The sequence below is a fragment of the Eulemur rufifrons genome, chromosome 17, assembly GCF_041146395.1.
Source record: "Eulemur rufifrons isolate Redbay chromosome 17, OSU_ERuf_1, whole genome shotgun sequence".
Taxonomy (NCBI): Eukaryota; Metazoa; Chordata; class Mammalia; order Primates; family Lemuridae; genus Eulemur; species Eulemur rufifrons.
In genome coordinates this window covers 50,228,165-50,252,399 of record NC_090999.1, presented here as the reverse complement: position 1 = coordinate 50,252,399, position 24,235 = coordinate 50,228,165, and the positions used below count along the sequence as shown (strand labels likewise).

At 43.6% G+C, this 24,235-nt stretch overlaps 1 protein-coding gene across 1 annotated transcript; it reads right to left on the bottom strand.

Annotated features, from left to right (window-relative positions):
• Positions 1-6,504: 6,504 nt before the first annotated feature.
• F2RL1 (F2R like trypsin receptor 1) lies at positions 6,505-16,224 on the bottom strand. Its single transcript, XM_069492629.1, has 2 exons — positions 16,143-16,224; positions 6,505-7,616 (listed from the first exon to the last, which is right to left on the bottom strand). Exons 1-2 carry the CDS (start codon positions 16,222-16,224, stop codon positions 6,505-6,507), a joined length of 1,194 nt encoding a protein of 397 aa, XP_069348730.1.
• Between the last annotated feature and the right edge of the window lie 8,011 nt (positions 16,225-24,235).

The following is a 24,235-nucleotide window of genomic DNA, read 5'->3' as shown; positions in this document are numbered from 1 at the left end:
ACATAAATCTCTGGTTAGAGGGGAAATCTCTTTCACCAGTAAGAGCTAGACACAGCCCCCTACAAATGCCCAGGTGGCTTCTGAAAGAGCTCAGAGCACAAGGCTTGGCTAAAACTGCCTTCTCTGGATTAGGTAATTAAGTTTACGCGATGCCACATAGAAGCTGTAATTAAACCCTTTTCATGGACTTAAGTCATTCACCCCAGGCTACATGGGGAAGCTGGGGTGAGAAACTAGGACCTGAGCCAAGACCCAGCGATGCTGGGCATTAATCCCTCATGTGCAGTGAGCTGGCCAGAACCCAGGGCTGAGACTCCAAGCTCTTCCGTACCAGCTGTGGCAGCTGCTACCATGCCCTCATATTCTCCATGAAAGAATGGTAGAGAACATTCCAGAGCAAGGAGTGTTCCAAATGGAACAGAAGTTATCTGCAGCCCACCCAGAAGAATCGCTTAGGTTTCCTCTCGAAGCTAATACAAAGAGAAATGGCACCAAGTGTCCCCACGGCCAGCACCTTTCAAATGCTACAGCCTTGGTGGTGAAGAGTGGCGGGGGGAAAATATGCCTAAAATATATAGTAAATAAGGGAAGAAAGACAGAGCTTCCTTTCTTCCAAGATGATTACAGTCCTGCATGATCCTCAAACTCAAAATTTATGAAGTTCAGACTGGCAAATGTTTAAAACCCTGACAACTCAGCGCTCACCACAGTGTGGATACTCACACACATATTGCTGGCAGGGGTGTAAACTGGTGCAGCAGCTCAGGAGGGCGATTTATCACAGTCAAACTTGCCCATATCCTGTGACCCACAATTTTGCTTCTAGAAACATAATACACCCAAAGGCACACATGCCATCTCCCTCTCTCCTGAGTGACCCTCACTGCCACATAAACATGTCAGAATCACTCTCACTGCCTTGCTGGCCCCCACGTGCCTCTGCTCCCTTTCACAGCTAAACTTGCTGTGCAGGATCCTCCGTTGTCACTGTGTGCACTTCCTTACTCTCATTCTTTCTTGAACACACCCCATTCTGGCTTCCTTTCTCCCCTCATTCTCTTGGATCACTCATCTTGGGGGAAGCCAACCTGTGTGTTAGGAAGTCACTTCAGCAGCGCTGTGGAGAGGCCCGCACGGAGAGAGCTGAGGCGCACTGCCAACAGTCTGCACCAACCCACCAGCCTGTGAGTGAGCCCCGTTGGCAGTGGCTCCTCCAGCCCCAGCCAAGCCTTCAGCCAACAAAGCTCCAGCCAGTGTCCTGACTGACAGCCAGCTCCTGAGCCCCAAGCCACAGCCATCTGGCTGCACTCCTGAATTCAGAACCCACAGGAACGGTGCCAGTTAGTAAATGTTTATTGTTGTTTTAAGCCACTAAATTTTGAGGGGATTTATGTATAAATTTAACTAATGCATAGTATAACTCCTCTTTTACTTTTAAAAAGTGGCCAGGTGGGGTGGATCAGGCCTGTAATCCTAGCATTTTGGAAGGCTGAGGTGGGAGGATCGCTTGAGGCCAGGAGTTCAAGACCAGCCTGAGCAAGAGCGAGACCCCATCTCTACTAAAATAGAAAAAATTAGCCAGGCATAGTGGGGCCCACCTGTAGTCCCAGCTACTCGGGAGGCTGAGGCAGGAGGATCTCTTGAGCCCAGGAGTTTGAGGCTGCTGTGAGCTATGATGACGCCACTGCACTCTAGCCCCAGGAGACAGAGCAAGACTCTCTCAAAAAAAAAAAAAAAAAAAAAAAATATATATATATATATAAATATATATAAGCATGTAGACATACATGCATAGAAAATATCTCAAAGAAAATACAAAAAAAGTATAATTGGGTTCTGACATGGGTGGGTAGGGAGGGGACGTGTTCATTTTCACTACATGCTTATATTTTTTTACATGAGTACTTATTACTTATAATTTTTTTAAAGTTATTTTTTAAAAGGTGTAAGCAAAGCCATGATAAGAGGGGTAAACCACAATAGTAGCCCTTCCTAAGCCTTTTTGTCCTTCATGTTTTCCATGTCTTTCTGCTACTCTCAAGACCTAGCTGTGGGACAAGCTATGCTTTAAAGGCTTTTGAGTAGCCTAAAGGGTTGGGTTTGGGTTTTTTTGTTTGTTTGTTTTAAATATTGATGTATTGCGCTAAGAACATCAACCCTGAAACTAGACTGCTGCTAAGGTAGCAATCCTGATTTAATTATTTGCATTTAATAATGAAATAATGTTGCAATACATGTTTGTAGGATGAACAAATGACCCACTCCACTGCTACCGGGTGCTGACAGCTTGCCTCGCATTCCTGGTGGAGCCCACAGGCTCGGGCTGTGGTTTCTGCGCGAGGAGGTAGCACATGACGTTGGCCAGGCCTAATTTCTCACCAATAAAGACAGACGCCGGGAAATACTCTATAGATTTACCAACTGGTAGAGGCAAGAGCATCTCATACCCAAACCACAGAATTCTTTATACTTTCCCTCAATACAGGCATTTCCAAGGAGTGGTCTGGGTGACTCCAATTATTTACATGGAAACAGAACAACCACCTCAGTGAGGTTCCAAGGCTAAAATAAATCATAGGGGCTTAATCCCTGATCACTAAGGGTTTGTTTTTCTCTTCAGAACTGGGGACAGGCCGGGCGCGGTGGCTCACGCCTGTAATCCTAGCACTCTGGGAGGCCGAGGTGGGCGGATCGTTTGAGCTCAGGAGTTCGAGACCAGCCTGAGCAAGAGCGAGACCCCATCTCTACTAAAAATAGAAAGAAATTATACAAACAGCTAAAAATATATATAGAAAAAATTAGCCGGGCATGGTGGTACATGCCTGTAGTCCCAGCTACTCGGGAGCTGAAACAGGAGGATCCTTTGCGCTCAGGAGTTTGAGGTTGCTGTGAGCTAGGCTGACGCCACGGCACTCTAGCCTGGGCAACAGAGTGAGACTCTGTCTCAAAAAAAAAACAAAAAAAAACCCAAAAAAACAGAACTGGGGACAGGGGAGTAATGGACACATGCCTTTGGTATGGAATCAAAAACTTCTCTTTGAGAAGATCCAAACACCAACGCAAAAACCCATAATTTTAATGGAGACTCGGAGGACAGCAGTGATTACTTGTGATTCTGTAATATATTCTAGTCCTCTCAGGGGCCTACAAAGGGTTAATGTTTCAGGAACAAAGTTGTAATCCCTAAACTATGCATACTGATGAGATTATTGCCCCAGGGTTTATGAAATCTTGATAAGCAGGAAGTTATAAGTTTGAAACTACTGCTGCAAACAACTGAAGTGACACACAGGGAAACCCAGTAGACAGCTCCAATCCAGTCAGTTCAGCACTGTGTCCTAAACAGCAGGGCTGCAAATCTGTATTCACTTGCAAATTCACACGGCCCTCTTTTAGTAAAAGAACCAGAGGACTGCAAAATATTCAGATTTTCAGACATTTTAGGACTCAGTTGAGAAAAATTAAACAATAGGACCCGTAACACAAGAGCAAAGACAACCACATCCAAGGTACTTCTCTGCTGGGGCCAGAGTTCCTCAGACCTCCTACTAAGGGCCTAATGTAGGTAGACCAGGGTTTTCTAAGCCGCTTTTCAAAGGCAAAAGAAACATAATGATTTGGGAAGCTTTTGCTTTAGCAAATATTATTATGATTCTATTTCTCTAATCATTCCTTTTATACTTTTTCATATAGATTCAAAGGTTTGGTGAAAATGAACCAAAAAAAGTAACTTTACTTTTCTATATATTATCTACTAATCTATTCTTTAATACACTAATTGGATTAAATTTTGGGTAATCCATTCATGGAATACTACCAGGTCATTAAAAATAATGAGAAACAGTCAATGAATGAATTAAAAAAATGAGGATGATCTATATCTGATTTAGAAGTTAAAAAACATATATGCATATAGGTATGTAGATATACATACATACTCATTCTTAAATAGTATACATATATTTTCTATAAAGTTATTACAAAAATTAGTTTTGTCTAGGAGATGAATATTGGCATAGGTAATAAAGGAGAAAATTCTTTGTATGTTTTTTTAGTGGGGGAGGACAGGGTCTCTGTCACCCACCCAGGATGGAGTGCAGTGGCATCTTCATAGCTCACTGCAACCTCAAACTCCTGGGCTCAAGTATCTTCCTGCCTCAGCCTCCTGAGGAGCTGGGACTACAGGCGTGCGCCGCTGTGGCTAGTTTTAATTTTTTTTTTTTACCACCAATATATATTATAAAAATGACTAATATGGAAATGGCAAGTATAAAAAAAATTTTCTCCGCTGACTCAGCCCATAGACAGCCTGCAGGGCCACTGTGAGCCATTCCTTGCTGCTCCCTTTTGCCCTTTCACCCTGTGTCCACCATCTGTCGGTTCCTCGAGTGCAAAATAAGGACAACCTCACGGGCCTGCTATGAGACTGAAAACAGAGCAGGAAAGAAAGCAAAGTGGCCCTGACGTAAAAGGGGGCAGAGTTCCCACCAGCAGTCAGGGAATACGGTAATGATGCTACATAATACTTATGAGCACATCAATTCACCAAACATTTTATCTGTGTATGACTTCATGAGGAAGATACTATTATCTCCATTTTATGAGAGAGGAAACTGAGATGTATCTTCCCTAAGGCAACAAAAATTTCCCTAAGGTAAGAAGCGATGGAGTCAGAATTCAGCCTGGCTCAGGACCTGCACTCTCAGCCACCAGGCTGTGCTGCTGCTTCAACACAAATTAAAGCAACAGTGAGATTTTTTTCCCCAAGCAGATTGGCAACATTTCAAAAGATCGATGGCATGGAGTGTGCATGAGGATTTGAGGCAACAGGTACAAACATACTATTTTGGTTGAAATATACCTTACTGAAGGCAATTTGGCAAGAGTTATCAAAATTTAATATGGACATCTAACTTTGGACCTGGCCATTCTACTTCTAGGAACTTATCCTTAAGAAAATACTCCCAAAGATGTCTATATACAGCTATTCAATGCAGCACTGTTTTAATAGCCCAAAGGGTCGGGTGATGTCAACTTAAGGAGCCATTGGTAGGGAAATAACTAAATACATTGCAATATATCCAAAATATTAAATAGTCTGTATCCTTTTAAAATGGTCAACCTGTAGACACAGGTGTGGAAAGAATTCTAAAACACATTGTTGAATGAAAACCAGTTGTCACAGAGCATGGTGCAAGCGTTGCATCATTTCTGCTTAGAAGAGTGATGCTCTTGGTTCCTTTCTCTTGCTCCCCCTCAAACAAACACACAACTCAGAAATAAGTTGTAAAAAAAAGTCATGTTATTTATAAATCGATCATACAATAAAATAACTATTTTTAAAAGTCACAAATAACAACAGTTGTATGAAGTCAGTTTGGAGTCAAGAACCTCTTAACTATGTTACACATCCATTTACTTTAGTGCTTTCCAAAGAGATGTGGGCCAAACCCCGTGACGGCTTTATAATTTCATATTTGCTAACAAGTGAACAAAACTGACAATAAATAATCCAACAATAATTTTTAAAAATACTCAATGGTAAATGTTATTCTCAGTTGCAAAACAATCTATTATTCAAACTACATAAAAATTTCACTGAAGTCAGTAAAAAGTTATACAAAATTTGTATTTACATGTTCAAAATCCTCATTGTACTTTTCTTGAAGTAATAATAAGACATATAAAGCTCAAAGGATTAATAACTAAAAGCTCGATATGTCAACAGATTTCATTGTAAGCTAAATGTAAGAGACACAAAACATTTGTTTGTTTGTTTGTTTTTCCCCAAAAATTATCATGGCCCCTTGTCAAGCGGAAACAGCACTTAGATCAGTGGTTCTTGAACCTTTGGTGCATAAACATCACACAGGCTTATAACACCCAGATTCCTGGGCCCTGTTCCCACACCCTGAGCTTTCATTACTGAATCTGAGGAATCTGCATTTTAAACAAGCACCACAATGATTTTGATGAAGTGGTACAAAAACCTGGCTCACTGAACATTCATATTCTACTGTCCAATCCAAATTCACTGCTATTGATTGGAAACCTGACTCTGGGCAGCTTGTTCACCTCTTTAGTTTCCTCATTTGTGAAGTCAATCAATTGGACTGATCATCTCTGAGGGCCCTCAAGCCCTAACAAGGTTATGATTGACCCCAGATGTAAAAGAAATACAGTTTCAGCTAAGAACTTAGTCTTCATGCCAAGCCTAGTTTTTGCAAGTCACTGGGTTTCTGTCTTTTTGCCCCCTTCTGAAATGTCTGTTTCTTTAGTTCAGTCTCTGGGAGCATCTGCATAGCAGAATTCTGCAACTGACATCTGTGTTAGTTTGGGGGACTTTTACCATGCAAACGGGGAAGCTTCTAGCAATCCTGAAATACATCGCATATACACGGTATGTGGTGAGACCCACTTGGTGAGGCAATAACAGACACGTCCCCATCAGATTAAGCAGGTCCGCATCCTACTCTACAACTTCCCTGTGAAGACCTGGAAAACTCAATAGGAGGCTTTAACACTGGTTGAACTTGAAGAGTAAGAGCTAGATTTCCTGGAGAATTTCTTTGAGGAAAGGGATACTTGCATCTGCTTTACAGTCCGGACACTCCGACAAAGGAGAGCATTCTTTGCGTGGTTCCTGAAATCTTGTGAAACAAAGTAATAGACAAAGGGGTCAATGCAGCTGTTGAGGGTGGAGAGGCAGAGGGCGGTGATGTACAGGGCATAGATGTGGCTCTGGCCTTGGGTTTTAATCAGGAAGTAATGCACCACGAGCAGAAGGTTACTAGGTGTGAAGCAGATCAGGTACATGGCCAGGACAGTGATGACGAGTTTGATGGCTCTTTTCCTTTTCCTCTCTGAGTGTTCGTCCATGGCCGAGGATCGCAGCATCCTGATCATGAGCACGTAGGCAGAGGCCGTGAGGAAAGCTGGGAACAGGAAGACTCCAATGGCCAGGGAGAGGAAGTAATTGAACATGTCCCCCACCAACACATCCTCGGGCAGAACATCGTGACAGGTGGTGATGTTAAGCGCTGGAATGAAGATGGTCTGCTTCACAACATACAGGGGGATGGTTACCAGCAGAATGAGCAGCCATATCCCCAGGGAGACACCAATGGCAATGTTTGCCTTCTTCCTGGGGTGCGCCATGGGGTTCACGATGACCCAATACCTCTGCACACTGAGGCAGGTCATGAAGAGAATGGAACAGTACATGTTGCCGTAGAAAAAGCCGATGAGCACCTTGCAAAGAGCTTCCCCATAAACCCAGTTGTTGCCATGTATGTGATAGGCGATCTTCAAGGGGAACCAGATGACAGACAGGAGGTCAGCCAAGGCCAGACAGGCCATGTAAATCACAGCTGGGTGCTTCTTCTTGGTTCGGAAGAGAAAGACCCACAGGGCCAAGCCATTACTTGGCAAACCAATCACAAATACAATTGTGTACACAATCGGAAGGAAGACGGTAGTCAGTTTTCCAGTGAGGACAGATGCAGAAAACTCATCCACGGAGAAGCCTCGTTGCGCTGTAACTCCTTTTCCAGTGATGTGAGATGAGCTGTCGATCTTACCAATAAGACTTCTTCCTCCCGAGGGTCTTTTGGCTCCTGTACAAGACAGGTAGACAATGCTCATTACAGAAATAAACATTTTGGCAGTAATACGAGTTGGTTCAAATGAAAGTACTTTAGATGAAGATGGAAATATACTAGGGAAGGATTATATTATACAAAATGCTTAGAGGGGCTTTCTTTGAGTGATGAGATTATTGGGATTTCTAATGTCTGGTTTTGTTTATTTTTGTGTTTTTTTTCCTTACAAGTACTTTTTTATTGGAGAGTTGTAGGGAGTTGTAGGGTGCATGTGGAACATGGACTTCTAGGAATCTCAAAGACGCTGACAGTATTTCAACAGGCTTTTTCAAACTGTCCACACTCATTAGTTCCCAGCTGTTGATATCATACTATCCATCATCAGTCCTTGGATGGGCCAATTAGTAAAAACCAGTTTAGGACTGTCTAGTAATTCCTTTCCAAATCCTCAAGTGTGTGAAATAGCAAACCCTACCCTGCCATCAGCTTTCTAAGTTCTCACTTCATAGTTGTCACCTATCCCACTCTGGCCCTGAGCCAGGATCCAGCCCGGCCTATTAGTCATACCCTATCCCAGAGCTTGGCATGGGGAGATTCCCAGGACCACAAGGGGCATCCCCTTTCCACCCACAAGGATGGCCTCAACGACCGGCAGAGATTCCCCCGAGTCTGTGCCAGCTTCCTGGAGACCTTCTGTGGAAACCAGCTGGCAGGCAAGCCTTCTGCCCCAGCGGCCACTGGACAGGAGGGTGTGCTGATGACAAATTTGTGTTCTGACTTTCAAGCACTTAACCCAGCAAGCTACCTTACTCCCCCTCTCCTATGTTATAAATTTAACTGTAAAAACCACAAACGAATGGCATATCCACCCTACATCCTGCCCCAACCAAATGTCCGTGGACCTGCAAGAGACAGTGAGGAACAACCTGAGGACATTGAATAATTTTGCTTTAATTCTGAGGAACAGTAGGCCTTCACCAAGCAACTCAAACTGTAGGATACCAGGGAGGACATTAAACCTAATGATTTAGGTTTACCTAAATCATAAGGTAATCAAGTTTACCTAACGATTTTTATACATGGTTATCATTTTTCCTCTTCTAGCTTTGCACTATTGAGCGTGATCGTTCACGTTTGAAGGCTTCCCTATTTAGGACTAACAGAGGCTGGCCTGGGTGGAGTGTCGGAGGATGTAGAGATCCATACTTTGCTTTAACTTCACGTAACGGGTTGAGAGGTAGCCCCCAAAAAGATATCCATGTCCTAACCCGCAGAATCTGTGAATATTACCTTATTTAGCAAAAGGGTCTTTGCAAATATAATTAAGGATCTGGAGATGAGAAGATCACCCTACATTATCTAGGTGGGCCCTAATTCCAATGAAAAAATATTTTTTAAAGCAGAAAGAAACTTGAGACAGAAAAGGAGAAGACACAGGAGAAAGTGGTATGAGAACGGAGGCAGAGATTGGAGTAATGCCAAGGAACAGGGTCAAGAAATGCCAAGAAATGCATTATCACAAGGAAAACCCATTTTTTCCTCTGTACCAAAAAAAAAAAAAAATTATACAACTTGCTCCCTAAAAGGGAGGAAACTCTAGGCATTGATTATCCATAGCTACTAACATCACAAAAAGAGATGAGCAGACATCCTTGTGCCTCCTCAGGGAAGAAAGAAGCAGCTGTGAACTATCCTTGCCAGAAAGAAGAACCTGAATCTTACTGTCTTAGTCTGTTCCCGCTGCTTTAACAAAGCACCACAGACTGGGTGGTGTAACAATGGAAATTTATTTCTCATTGTTCTAGAGACTAGAAGTCTGAGATTAGGGTGCCAACATGGCTGGGTGGGGGCTCTCTTCAGGATGAGACTATCAACTTCTTGTATCCTCATGTGGCCAAGAAAGTGCAAGCTAGTTCTCAGGTCTTTTCTTAAGGGGACACTAATCCCAAGATTAAGGCAGAGCCCTCCTGACTAATTACCGCCCACGGGCCCCCACCTGCTACTGCCAGCACAGTAGGGACTAGAGTCCAACAGATGAATGTGGAGGACACAAACATTCAGTCTATAACACTAACCAAGCACCTGAATCCAACCACCAAATTAATGGGCAATGGGATGTGTTAATGCAAGAATGGAGTCAACAAAATGCAGGCTGTGGGAACTGCCACAGCATAAAGGATCTAGTTTCTTCAAAATATAAATTACAAGGCAAAAAATAAGAGGTGCAATTTATAGATTAAAAGATTTAAAAGACATATCAGTCATATAATGTGTATACTTTATTTGGATCCTTACTCAAACAAACCATCAAAATAACATTTATGAGGCCGGGCATGGTGTCTCATGCCTGTAACACCAGCACGTTGGGAGGCTGAGGTGGGAGGATCGCTTGAGCATAGGAGTTTAAGATCAGCCTGGGCAACATAGCCAGACCCTGTTTCTACAAAAAATTTAAAATTAGCTGGGCATGGTGGCATGTGCGTGCTGTCTTAGCTATTCTGGAGGCTGAGGTGGGAGGATCATTTGAGCTCAGAAGTTTCATGGTTTCACTGAGCCATGATTGTGCCACTGCACTTTAGCCTGGGTGACAGAATAAGACCCTGTCTCTGAGAAAAATATATATGTAACATTTATGAAACAATTAGAAATTTGAACACTGACTGAATATTTGGGTGTTTTTGTTTTTTTTTTTTTTTAAGAGACAGAATTTTGCTCTGTCACTCAGACTAGAGTGCAGTGGAGTGATTATAGCTCACTGGAACCTCACACTCCTGGGTTCAAGCGATCCTCCTGCCCCAGCCTCCTGAGTAGCTGGGACTACAGGCATGAATCACCACAACTGGCCTTGAATATTTGATTATATTAAGAAGTTATAGGACCAGGCATCATGGCTCACACCTGTAATCCTAGCACTCTGGGAGGCCAAGGCTGGAGGATCGCTTGAGCTCAGGAGTTCCAAACCAGCCTGAGCAAGAGCAAGACCCTGTCTCTACTAAAAAAAAAATAGAAAAATTAGCTGGGTGTTGTGGCATGCCCATAGTCCCAGCTACTCGAGAAGCTGAGGCAAGAGGATCATTTGAGCCCAGGAGTTTGAGGTTGCAGTGAGCTAGGCTGACGCCACTGTACTCCACCCAGGTCAAGAGAGCAAGACTCTGTCACAAAAACAAAAACAGAAAAGGTTATTAGCTGGTCTGAGTGTAGTGGTGTTTACAACTAATTCATCACAACTAGTTATGGATTTCTTTATTCCTTCTCCACTCCCAATGACTAGCCTTAAAAGGAAAAAGAAAGAAAAAGAAATTATTGTTAGAAGATACTATGTTTATGTTATGTTTGAAAAAGAAATCCCTCATCTTTTATGAATACATTCTAAAATATTTTAGGATGAAATTATATCTGGGATTTATTTCAAAATCACAGGGATTGGAGCCTTCAGACATTGCTGGTGGGAACATAAAATGGTTCAGTCACTGTGGAAAATTATCTGGCAGTTCCTCAAATGCCTAAAGAGAGTCACCACATGACCCAGTAACTCTACTCCTAGGTGTACAGGCGTCCACACAAAAACTTATACACGAATGTTCACAGCAGCATTATTCATAATAGTCAAAAAGTATTAACAACCCAAATACCCATCAACAGATGAATAATGTGGCATGTGTACACAATAGAATATTATGCCATAAAAAAATGCAGTACTGCTACATGCTATGACATGGATGAACATAAGCTAAGTGGAAGGAGCCAGTCACAGAGGACCACCTATTTTATGATTCCATTTATATTAAATATCTAGAATAGGCAAATCCATAAATAGAAAGTAGATTAGTATTCGCCAGGGGCTCAGATGGGAAGATTGGTGGGTGAACAGCTAACGTGTTTCTTTTGGCATAATGACAGTGTCCTAAAATTGATTGTAGTGATGGTTGTACAACTCTATGAATACATTAAAAGCCATTGAATTGTATGCTTTAAATAGGTGAATTGTATGGTATGGAAATATTAATACAACTGTTAAAAAATAAGACATGGAAGAGGGGTGGGAGGTGGTTGGGGTATAGAAGAAACAAGATTAGCTAAGAGTTAATAATTATTGAAGTTGAGTGGTAGGTCCACGGGCTTCACTGTTATCATCTACTTCTATATGGGTAAGATTTTCCATAAAAACAAACATATACCAAGTCAGAAAGGTTCATGTAAAGAGAGCTCAAAAATCTATTTTAAATAAGAATGCTAAAATAAAGAGAAAAAAGGAGCAAGGAAAGGCAACATAACAAAGGAAATGTGGCTTTGGGTTAGGTACAAGAAACATTTTTTTTTAAATAATTTTTTCTTACAATACTCTAACATATAACTTTGAATGCTCTCAATCAAAAATACTGTTCATATTAACTGTATTTTAAACACTGGTATAAAATGTCAAGACACTGCTTGAAGGTCCCTGAAGCCCTTTCAGCCTAGTGCGAAAGCTCGGACCCTGTGCCGTGTCCTGTACCACTCACCAGAACTCACAGACCTTCCCCAAAGAACTGGTGCTATCCCAGCTCCCCAATTGTATACCAGGTGAAATCATTTCTATTCCACAGGGTTGTGGAGAGACTAAATGCACATGTGAAGTTTAAAAATACATAAAGTACCTGGCTATAAGAGCATTCCCATTTCTAGGGCTGTGATCAACAATTCTTGTCCAAGTATGCAAAACCACACACCCATAGATGCTCCAGGCAGCATCCCCTGCCCCAAGGACAGACAAGCAGGAAACAGGTAACATATATCAGCCCCCTAGTCCTAACTTACTGCACCCCCAGCACAGTCCCCAGCACTAAAAGTAGACATTATAGTATTCAATAAATACTGAAATGGAAAGATAGCCATAATATACTGTCAATTGAAAACAGAAACTGGCAGAACGATATGCTCCCATTTGTATGATAAATTTATAATGTACATTTATTTGCAAAAACTGAAGTCCATACTCAACAAACTATAAAAAGTGGCTACCTCTGCAGAGTAGAATGGCTGGGGAGGGGAGAACTCTTTTCTTTACTCTACACCCCTCTATATTATTTGGATTTTTTTTTTTTTATCCCAAAGGCATATAAATTGGTTACAATATTTTTGGAGGGTAATTTGGCAAAACATATCAACATTTAAAATGTACTTGGCCCTATGACATGGCAATTTACTTCTAAGAATTTGTCCTGCACATACTAACTAAAGTGCACAAAACTACTTTATGTACAAGAATATTTACTGGAACATTATTTATCATGGTAAAAAGAAAATGTTAATCTCAACATCTATCAAAAGGGAACTAATTCAATTACTCATGAAATTTGTGCAATGAATAATAGTCCCCCTGTAAAAGTAAGAACACTGACCACTAGATTGGGTAAATAAATAACACAGCATGTACAGTATGATTCTTCTGTTACTATAAAATATACTATTTGTGTATCGAAAAGTCTAGTTGAGAGGGGAGAGGAGAGAAAATGGGAAATTTTCACTTTTTTTTAGACACTTCTGATTTGTACAATTTGGAGGAAAAATGAACTTAAAACTTTTAATTTAAAAAGCACTACTTGTTCTTTTAAGGATACTCCTCCTTTGGCCCACCCTCCCCATCAAACTAAGTATAGAGCAAGTACTTTATTTGTGTTAACTCTCTTCTTCTCACCCTTTCTTCTCTATGATATCCTCACCCCAAATATTCTTTTGTTCCCAACCTTTGGGAGCACAGGCTGAAAAAGACAAGGTTTCCCTGAGTACACTATTAGTACATTTTCACAAGTGTCCTTTCACGATGAACTGTTTTCCTCAATACTTGCCCAACTAATAAAACCACAGAAAAGTCAAATACAGACTTTACTAAAACATCACCCATCAAGATTAATTAGTAACTACAGGCAAGCAAAGGTACCAAACACAAATTTAAACTCCCACCTTCAAGTTCATTATAGTGTTCTGCCATATGACAAAACATCGGAAATACCATGTGTCTATCAACAAAGGATTAATTTAAAAATTATGATACATTCTCCTGTTTTAGAGTCATTAAAAATGTTTTATATGTATTAACATGCTACTGATCAGCTTATATAATACAAAAGCTTAGTGTATAAAATATATAAGCTTATATGATATAGTATGATGTTCTATGTTTATGAATACATATTTTATGCATGGATGTATGAAAGCATAGGAAAGGGTATAAACCAAAATGTTAGCAATGGTTACTTTAGGTATCAAGGTTTGGGGTGATTTAATTAAAAATTTCCTCTTTTTTGACTCATTTTTCCTCTACAGTGATCACATATTACTTCTATAATTAAAAAACCAATTATAAGCTGGCTTAAATGCCACACTACCTTCAATCACCCAGGTCACTCTGGCAAGTCTCCTCATTCATTCTTCATTCACTATTTACTGAGGTGCTTTAGGCGATGAGACTGTGCTAGACGCTGCCATGGTGGTAGGGTCCCTGGCCTCCAGGAGTTTATGATGCAGTGGGGACACCGATTAAACATATCGATGCAAATAATTATCAATTACTATTGTGAGAGGAAAGAAAGGGGGCCAGGGGCCTGAGAAAGTGTTTTCCTTTCCTTGCTCCCTCCCCAATTCAGGGTCTCCCACAGGTAACACAAGAAGGCTGTATTCTAGGCTGAGCTCCTTCCTGGGAGGCAGTCCTTTGGTTTGGGAAGAAAATCAAAGGCAGCGTCTGTCCACAGTGAGGAGCACAGGGGACCAAGCTGAAAGGGGATGAGCAAAGACCTACCTTGAGGGACAGAAAGGCTTTGCTGATGCTCTATTTCTTATCAAAATCAATTTAGTTTTACGTTGGGAGGAAAGCTCCATCTATCTAAAGTGTCGGTGTTACTTAACTAACGCTTTAGGAGAGTTACTCTGCAAAGGAATAAAAGTATAAGGGCGGGGGTCAGGAACAAGGTGCAATATTAAATAGCTCTGGTTAACAAGTAACCTGATTTTTCTTTATTGTTAAGTCAGGTTCACCTGATACTCCAGGGATCTCCCCAGCCTCAGCCCCTCACTTTGTAAATCGGAACAAGCCAAATAATCAGGTATGCTTCTTATAGGAACTGTCTGAATCATAAAAGTGTTGAATCATCTACACCCACATATTTTTTTATAAAAGTTTCCACGCATTAACCTTTGCTCCTGAATTTTAAGCTTCCAACTTTAAAAGGCATAGGCAAATGAAGAGGTGTTAATTACATTTTTCAATACTTCCCAGAAAAAAAATGCCTTTATTCTGATACTGATTAATAAAATGTATACCAGCGGTGCGCAGTTTAAGCTTACACCGTAACACCCTTTTCTGTAATTCCAGAGGGAAAAGAACTACATTTTTCAATCTAATTCCAAATCACTGTGATTTGCTCTTTTACTTCGTCTTTATCAAGAGGAAGACAAAAGTCAGAAACTGCCTTTTACAGCAGGTCTGCAAATTTCGCAGGGAAATTAAAACTTCCCTTTTACTGCTACCCAGGCTGGCCCGAACAGCGGGATCTCAGCATCACAGTCGCGATCGAAGGCCAAACCCCCGCCACCCCCGCAGAGGCCAGCTCAGCCCGAGAGAACGCGCTCCTAGTAGGACGACTCGGACACACCCGGAGCAGCCCGCCCGCGGAAGGCGGCGGCCGGGCACAAACTGGCACCCGAGCGCCGCCCGGGACCGCTCACGTGCTGTTCCCAGAGCTGGCAGCTTCTGGCCTACAAACCTGGGTGGCCGCCCGTCACGGCGCCGGAAGGTCACCTGGTCAAATACGAAGCAGGGGCCAAAAAGTTCCACTCGTAAATCCACGTGACAGCCAAGTGGCCCAAAACTCGAGGCCGAGCGCTCGTTACCACGAGAACCCCGCAGGGTCCCGCCCTGACTTTCATGGCCGGGCCATGCACCGTGGGTGCCAGGAGCTGCAGGCCCCGGGTAGGTCTTGAACGCCGTGGGCAGAACCCAAAGAAAGGGCTCCAGTGGTTGGAGGAGAGCGCAAGAAGCAAGGTTCCCGGGCCGCGGGTTCCCACCCACGCCACCCTGCCTTGCGCCATCTACTCACTAACTCCAGGCGCCCCACAGGACCTGCAGGAGGAAGTCGCCAGGGTGTGCGAAAAGCTCCTAATGACTTAGTGTTTACAGAGACACCAACCCAGGGGAGGAGACCCAGTCCTCTGGGTAACCGTTAGACACGAGCTACTCCTTCCTCCCCTCCCCTTCCCCGAACCCCCACTAGGGGATGGAGGTGGCTAGCACGAGAACCTCTCCGGTAAATGGGGTCTTTGGGGGCCTCTCTGCCTCCTGCCAGGCTCTGCCGACTTCAGCTGCTCCTGGATGTCCTACCAGGTTGCCCGCTTGGTTCAGAGATCCCCCATCAAAGCCAGCAAGGGGAGGTGGAGGGCTGAGGGGAGGTGGTGGTGCCGGCAGCAGAACACCCTTCGCACACCTGCCCCGCTACCACCACCTGCCCAGCGTGCCCCGGACCCCAGCCCCTCCGCCGTACGAGCCCTGGTGGCCAAGTTTCTCACCTTGGACGGTGCGGTTGCAGGAGGCAGAGGCCGCCAGCAGGATGGCACCCGCCAGCAGCCACGCCGCGCTCAGGCTTCGCATCCTTCCCGCAGCCCCCAGAACTCCACTCGCCGCACCTGGAGAAAGCCAGCCTCCGCCTGCCCCTAATCCGAGTCTCCGCGCGCCTCCCCAGGGCCGGATAAGTCTCTGGGAAACCCGAGTCGCCCGGCGCACCTGCGGAAGGCCACGCCCCGGGGCGGGAACGCGCAGCCAGGCCCCGCCCCCTTTGAGTGCTCGGCGCCCGGCCCCGCCCCCGGCCACCTGGCCCGGAGCCTCGCCGCCCCCCTGCTCGCGGAACGCTAAACCTAGGTCCCCGAGGCTGCGGGAGCCGCCCGCGGGCCGGGCTGGGCTGGTGAGGCGGCCACGTTGGAATGCAAACGGCAGGAATCCCACACTGGGCTATTCCTAGAACTACCTTTAACCTTTGATTACTCCTAGAGAGCTAGTGTCGTCAATCTCCCTCACCTTTTCTGACCGTCAAAAAGCCACGATCCGAGCTCATTGCAATTATCGTTGGCAATTGATACGGGGAGATCTTCCCCGGGTAGTGGGCACTGCGGGACGCGGGATGAGCTTTTGATCTGCAGAGACAAGGCGGACAGCTGCAGACACCAACGAAAGCGGTGTGGAGCAGAGGGTGGGGGTCTAGGATTAGGTTCCTGCTCCCCTGTTAACCAGCAGTGACCTTGAACGAACCTCTTCACCTGCTTCCAGGCCTTTTTTGGGAGGTGGAGCAGGAGAGAATAAATGGAATGGCGACTTTAAGTGCCAGGTGTCAACGCTTTAGGAGCACTATGTTGTTTCATCCCCACAACAGCCAGTGCAATAAGTAGGATTCTTCCCATTTTACAGAGGAGGAAATGGAGCTTAGAAAGATTATATAAATTGCCCAGAGTTACAGTTTATAAATGTCTGTCACAAACTCTAGTCTATGACTGCCACTTTCTTCCATTAATCACTGCACTGTAAAGGCTCCTGCTAGGGGCTCTTCTGCATTCAGATCACATAGAGGCCAGATTAATCTGTCAACGTGTAGAGGGGGAGGGGAGAGGAGAAGTGCTCAACTGGAGATGAGTGCGCAGGGTCGTCAATGTCTTACATTTTATTTGCTTTTAAAAAGAGTAAAACAAAGTTTACTCTTACCTATTTAAACTATTGGTACTGGAGGAACAGAGAAGAGAGACGTAGGTGTTTTCAGATTTTTGAACGATTAGCTTGTAGAAGGGACTAGATGTGTTTTGAGTAGCTCCAGAGAGCAGAAATAGGTGGAAGCCTGATTTCAGCTCAACCTGTAAAGAGATTTTCTAACACATTCCTGCCTGTCCCGCTCTTAGGGGCTGCCCACTGTGGTTGAGAACCGAATCACTGCAGGACTCACAACAAAAGACAAGGGCATCTGTCTGGCATGTTGGAAAGAGGGTTCCTTCCAGGGTCAGGGTCCAGAATGAGTGAGTCTAGGTAGCTGCTTGAGGGGCTCGAGCCCTGAGAGTTCATGATTCTCCCTAGAAGAACAAAGTTTGGTAAGTTAGTTGCCAGTGACCATCATTAATTTCTGAACAAACATAAACTAAATGGCCACAGTCCCTAGGCATGTGAGTGTCTAGGGTGGAGCTTACATCTGATAAAGGGCCTGTGTCTTGTGTGTGACCTCTTGCTAAATCCACCATGGGGCCAATTAACTGAACTAATGAGTTCCAGACCCATTGAGGAAGACAAAATTGCATAAAATGTCATGTTAGCCAGTTGTTTCAACCATATGCCCTATAAAACAGTTCCCCAAAATTATTCAAGTGGGTGGTTGGTAGTCTGTCCTTCCCTCTACCCTGACAAAGGGGCTCACAAGAGCAGGAAAGTAAATGTCTAAAAAGGGAGAGACATAAATGCCCCCAAACATGCCATGAGAATGGAGGATTACTGTCTGGATTACAGAAATGGACTGTTTAAAAAAAAAAATTTTTTTTGCCCAATACTCACAGACAAGGGCAGCCAGAGAAAGCTGTCCAGCAGATGAAACAATTCCTTTTAATGACAGCCATATCTTTAGGGGGAGTCTCTGAGCACCCAAGAAAGGGGAGCTGTTATAGAATGACTGCCTTCAAAGTAGAATCTTCCTCTTTCCAGAGAAAAATGCATCAGGGTCCAGCGGCTTTACATTCAAGTTTTCACTGGTATTTTACGGGAATATGCTTTGAATCATCAAAATTTCCAAGAAAAGATCTTATTGAACATGCTATGAGTTAATTATCTCAAGAATGTAGTTACTTACAGGAACCTGATAAAATGAACTACACTCATTTGAGTCAGTTTACAGGTGTTTTCCCGTAACTTTAGGAGGACAGTATTTACTTTTTAGGTGTTGGTGACTCCTTTGCCCTGAAGGGGTTGGGGTGTTGTATGGCTGTGAGGAACTGTACAGAGAAATGGCCATGGGCAATTCCAGACTACCTGGCTTCCAGAGATTGGGAATTTTGTGAAATTTCTCACCCCTTATGACTCTAAAGAAGAACTTAGACACTAAGGGAAAAGGCATTTAATTCAAATAATTCTACAATCATTTATGAAATTCATCAAACTCTTCCTGGAGAAACAAAGTCCCTGAGCTTGTGGGTCCTGATGAAATATAACTGGAGGAAAATTTATGCCCATTCATTCACTCATTTGCTGAGCACTGACTCTGCACAAGTTTAGCAATGACCTCCACTACCCAACCTAACTGTAGAATTTGACACAATTGATCTCTTCCTCTTTCTGAAATGTTATATTCACTTGGCCTCCAGGCCTGCTCTTCTCTTGATTCTCCATCTACCTCAATGGCAACTCAAAAATTCGTTCTTTGTTGATTCCTACCCACCCTCCTAACCTATGTATTCTGCAGTGCCCTGGGTTAATCCTTGAGCTTCTTTTCTTCTCAGCATACACACTCATTCCTTTGGTGACTCGGTCTTCGCTTCTCCTTAAATCACAACTGCATCCTTCCAATTGCTCAGATCAAAAATCTTGAAGTCATCCTTGACTTCTTTATGTTCCACATCAGATCTACCAGCAAATTCTATCCTGAAAATGTATCTAAAATACCATCCTGGGACAAGTTACCATTATCTTTTGTCTGGATTATTATAACAGTCTTATAACTTGTCTTCCTTTTTCCCCCATAACCCTCTACACAGTCTTCTCTCAATGAGAGCGAGAGGGTTCCTTAGAAGCCAGAATGGAGCCTTACTCACCCAGCATCTCTTAGCTTGCCAGCTGTAGAGCTGAGAAGTCAGATGGCAGCCAAAGATTGAACTGGTATTGGTGGTCTCTTATCTATCCAAGTCTTCCTAGACTGAAAGAAATAATCTCTAATGATAATCATTTCAGGCATTAGTGGCCAACTGCTAGCTAGCCTTATGGTCTTTGGAGTTTTTTTAGCTTTTTAGATTTTTTTCTGCCATTCAAACAAAAAGGGGAAAATATTTTTAAAGAGAAGAGTTATGGAGACTTTCAAACTTGGACTAGAATTGTGGTTGGGTGATGCATCACCGAGACATGTGTAAGTTAGTCATGACATCATGGGAAATGCAGCCACCATAGCAATCTCACCTTTCTGAAAAACAATAATGCTGTAGGGAGCAGAACTGGCATCCCCAACCTCAGGAAGGGTCAGGTGGCAACATCTGTGCCAGTGACTACTTAATGAAATAAGTTCATGATGGGGTGTGGAGAGTAGTCATTATGCCGTACGCTGATGACTAAAGAGATGGGAAAGGTTGATCTGCAGGGGCTGAGATGCTCACTTAGGCAGCTCTTGTGGTGGGATGGTATCCCTCCACTCTCCCCAGTTCCATCTCCCTATCTCTTCCACCTACAACTTCTACCTGATTGATTCTTTTTCTTTTGGTCCCGGCAAGCTTATCCTACCGATCTCAGTATGTGAAGAGAGAGTTAAAAGTGGATGGTTCCCCTGCCAACAGCTCCCATTGCCCTCAGGCTTAAAGTCCAGAGTCTTGGGTAAACACAAGACCTTCTAGGTGGGCGTGGCCTTCTGGGAGAGCACAGCGCAGGGTGGGGATGGCACCAGCTTGGCTTACTGGGGGAAAGAAGGGTGACACCAAAGACAGACTCAGCCACTTTGCCCCACTCCAGAAGCTTTCAGAGTCAGAAGGGAGTCAGGGCTCACCTGGTCTAACCACCAGTGGTGAAAACGACCAGCCTTCTTTCAAAGAAGCCTAATTGCTGACTTTTCTTATAAATTCATTCACAACATCCTCTTTAGATAAGTGGTAAAAGGAGATGGGGGGATATTTTAATACCAGGATATTTTCTGCCAGTTGCTAGTTGTTCCCTCTTCTCTGCTTCCAGCAACCACAGACTCCACCCACCACCTTCAGTGGTTCCTGAGTAGCTTCTTCTTAGACTTTCATCTAAAAAAGAAATATTTCTTCTATCTGATTACAAATGCAGCACAGGTTTGTTGGATTTATTGGAAAATAAAAAGAAGGAAAAAAGGAAGGGAAGGAAGAAAGGAAGGAAGGAATGAAGGAAGAAAGCAAGGGAGGGAGGAAGGGAGGGTGGAGACAGAGATAACTACTCTTAACATTTGACTGTCTGGCTAGTGAGAGCTATCTTTTTAAAAATCAGAGTGAGATGACTTGCATACTTGTTTTGTTACTTAGTTTTCCCCCACTCAACAACATAGTGAACATTTCCCAAAATGGTTAAATATTCCTCCATAGCACCGTTTTCAATTACTGCAGAATAGTTCATCTTCTCAGTCGATCTTAATTTAATTAATCTGTTATAAAATATCTAGATTATTTCATGTCTTTGTTGTTGTATTTTATTTTATTTTATTTTATTTTTCTTTTGAGACAGAGTCTCACTCTGTTGCCCAGGCTAGAGTGCCATGGTGCCAGCCTAGCTCACAGGAACCTCAAACTCCTGGGCTTAAGCGATCCTCCTGCCTCAGCCTCCCAAGTAGCTGGGACTACAGGCATGCACCACCATGCCCAGCTAAATTTTTCTATATATATTTTTTTAGTTGTGCAGATCATTTCTTTCTATTTTTAGTAGAGACGGGGTCTCGCTCTTGCTCAGGCTGGTCTCGAACTCCTGAGCTCAAACGATCCACCTGCCTCAGCCTCCCAGAGTGCTAGGATTACAGGCGTGAGACACCGCTCTGGCCTGTTGTTGTACTTTAGATAACACAAAGATAAACATATCATGATACATACAATTTCTTTCTGTAGTCTCAGACTATTTCTTTAAGAAAAAATATTTTTAGAGATTTGCTAAAGAAAAAAGTCTGTTTATTTTAAGAGATCTTAATGATTATTATCAAATTGTCCCTCAGAAACAATACACTAATTTATATCCCATCAGTGGTGCATGAGTGCTTTTATCTCCTTGTATCTTCACCAGCATTGGGTGTTATAATTTTTTTAAATATTTATTAATGTGATAATTTGGCCATCATCTTTTAAGATTAGTCAACCTTCATCTTAATATTTACTTATTCAATTAGTAGGCCACACGCGATGATTCAAGCCTGTAATCCTAGCACTTGGGGAGGCCAAGGCCGAGCAAGGTCTTAGGATCTCTGGAGGCCAGGAGATTGAGACCAGCCTAAGAAAGCATGAGACCCCATCTCTACAAAAATTAGCCAGGTGTGGTGGTGTGCGCTTGTAGTCCCAGCTACCGGGGAGGTTAAAGCAGGAGGGTCCCTTGAGCCCAGGAGTTTGAGATTACAGTGAGCTGTGATGACTTCACTGTACTCTACCCAGGGGACAGAGGGGACCCTGTCTCAACAAACAAAAACAAAATCAAGTAATAGAGGAGGGAAAAGGATTCTTTAGGGAGGTAAGAAGAACCTAAGAGATGGGGAGTTGCCATCCTAAAGCATAATCTGAGCACATAATCAGTAAATACCTGCGTAAGTAGTGTGTAGTGTGTAGGTCTTTAACAGTGACTTTCCTTCGGTGGATATGTCTCCTCTGCAATTGGAGTAGGAGACCTGCCTCAGGGTCCCTCGTACTTATTCACTACAGAACAGACAGCAGATCATGAGACCTCTCAGCTCAGAGTTCTCTTATGTGAAATGGTGCTATCAACACCCACGCTGCCCATCCCACAGGGTGGTTGTGACAGTGAAATGAGAAAGTGTACGTAAAAGTCCTTTGGAAACCATGAAAGCACTATACAAACGCAGGGGATTATTATAATATTGCTGTCACTGAGCATGGCAAAAGGTCATGTTATAGCTGATCTTAAATACATCATATTGGTTTTAAACAAATCATTCCATAATCCCTAGTCAACTAAAGGTCTTCCCTCTGCAACCTGGCAGAACCCTGTTGCACCATCATCCTCGGGATGTGATAGATTATCAGGGTGAGAGAGACAGAGCTCAGAGCCACTTCCCAACAGCCCAGGAGCTTAGAGCTTAACAAAGTTACTATGGGTGCATGAGACAGAGGCACCTACAAAAACCAGTCAGGGATGTCAAAAGAGGAATTGAGACCAGTGTGTGCTCTCAATTCTGTCTTGTGAAAGCTACTTGTCGTTAGCACCCAGGACAAGCCCCACCAGGATTTGGGGAGGGACAGGAACTGGGCTGAGACCTTGTGGCCCCCAGCAGGGCCAGATCTGAGGTTTCTCTCAAGTGATTCCGAATCTTGGTCCTTCCTCAGACCCTGTTCTCCTCCAGACTCAGTTGCTCCATCCCTCCTCCAATCAGAAATGTCTCTTGTCTCTAGAAAGGGGACATTGTGATAAGGAGGAGTCCCTCCTCCAATCAGAAATGTCTCTTGTCTCTAGAAAGGGGACATTGTGATAAGGAGGACGGGCTTGGGCAGGGTGCCCAATAGTCCTGTATTAAGTATTGGTTCTGTCACTTATTAACTGTATGATTCTCATTAGGTTATTTCATCTCCCTGGGTGCCTGTTTTTTCATCTATAAAATGGAGTCAATTCTTCCTACCTTATAAGAATATTGTGAATATTCAAAGGACCAAAGGGCTATGCCACACACCGGAGCCACCTCAAGGACCACTTCAGTCCTGGTAGGGGCTGGCAGGAAGCTGCTGTGTGCCTGGCATCCCTGGTACAACTGCGGGAAAAGGCAAAGGCCTGTGAAAAGCTGGTAAGGAGAGAAAACAACAGTCAGAGGGGTTTGGAGAACTGGGGGTGTCTGGATTTCATGTGAAGTCGTTGGGGGCCACATAGGCCCAGAGAGAGGAGTTACAGCAGGTGGGTTCCTGGCAATTGAAGGGCAGCTGGCTGGAATGTGGAAGGAGGAGGGCCTGGGAAATCTCAGGGAGGGAGGGTAGGGCAGTAATTCCCAGCTGCTCCGGGTGGCAGAAACCAGTTTGGTCCTGCTGTTTAGCTTTTGTGAGCTGCTCATTAGCATTTGAAGGAAGTGCTGCAGAATACACCCTGAGTCCTCGGAGCCCTGCAGTGCGTGCCGGGCTGGAGGTGGGGGCGGGGAGTGAAACAGCCCTGACTTCAGCACGATTTCCCAAATCTACATCCACCATCAACAAGGGACTGAATCTCTGTTCCTCTCCCAGCTAAAGCCAAAATTTGTTCTATTTACAAAACTTCCCAAGTTCTCAGCTACTTCTATCATTGGTCTAATATAGAGAGCATAATGATTTTGGAAAGAAAAAAAATTATAACAAAAATAGGTAACATGATGAATGTATTAACTCAATCTTCACTGTATCTTATGAAATAGAGACTATTAACTTCTTGTCAGAAATCAGACGATTCTGAAGCCGTTTCAGAAAACAGATGCCAAACTCTTATGTGCAGGCATTGCTTGCGTGTAACACTAAATGCCCATGTTACCAGAAGATTCCCTGAATTTTCTGCACACTGAGAAAACTACTAGGTCTTTATTTCTTAGGGTAGACGGGTAATTCAGGCCGATTTTTGCTTTTAGAGCCCAATGGTTTTTATTCTCGAAGAATCACAACCAGGCACTGCATATGAAACTGTCTTATCCACCTTATCTGGGAGGTAGAAAGATGTCCTGGAAGAGTATAAAGCACACAGAATCTCTGCTCTGTTCTGC

Coding starts and splice junctions, on each gene's coding strand:
- F2RL1 (XM_069492629.1), bottom strand. CDS start 16,224: ATGCGAAGCCTGAGCGCGGCGTGGCTGCTGGCGGGTGCCATCCTGCTG. Junction 7,617..16,142: donor CTGCAACCGCACCGTCCAAG/GTGAGAAACTTG, acceptor TGTCTTGTACAG/GAGCCAAAAGACCCTCGGGA.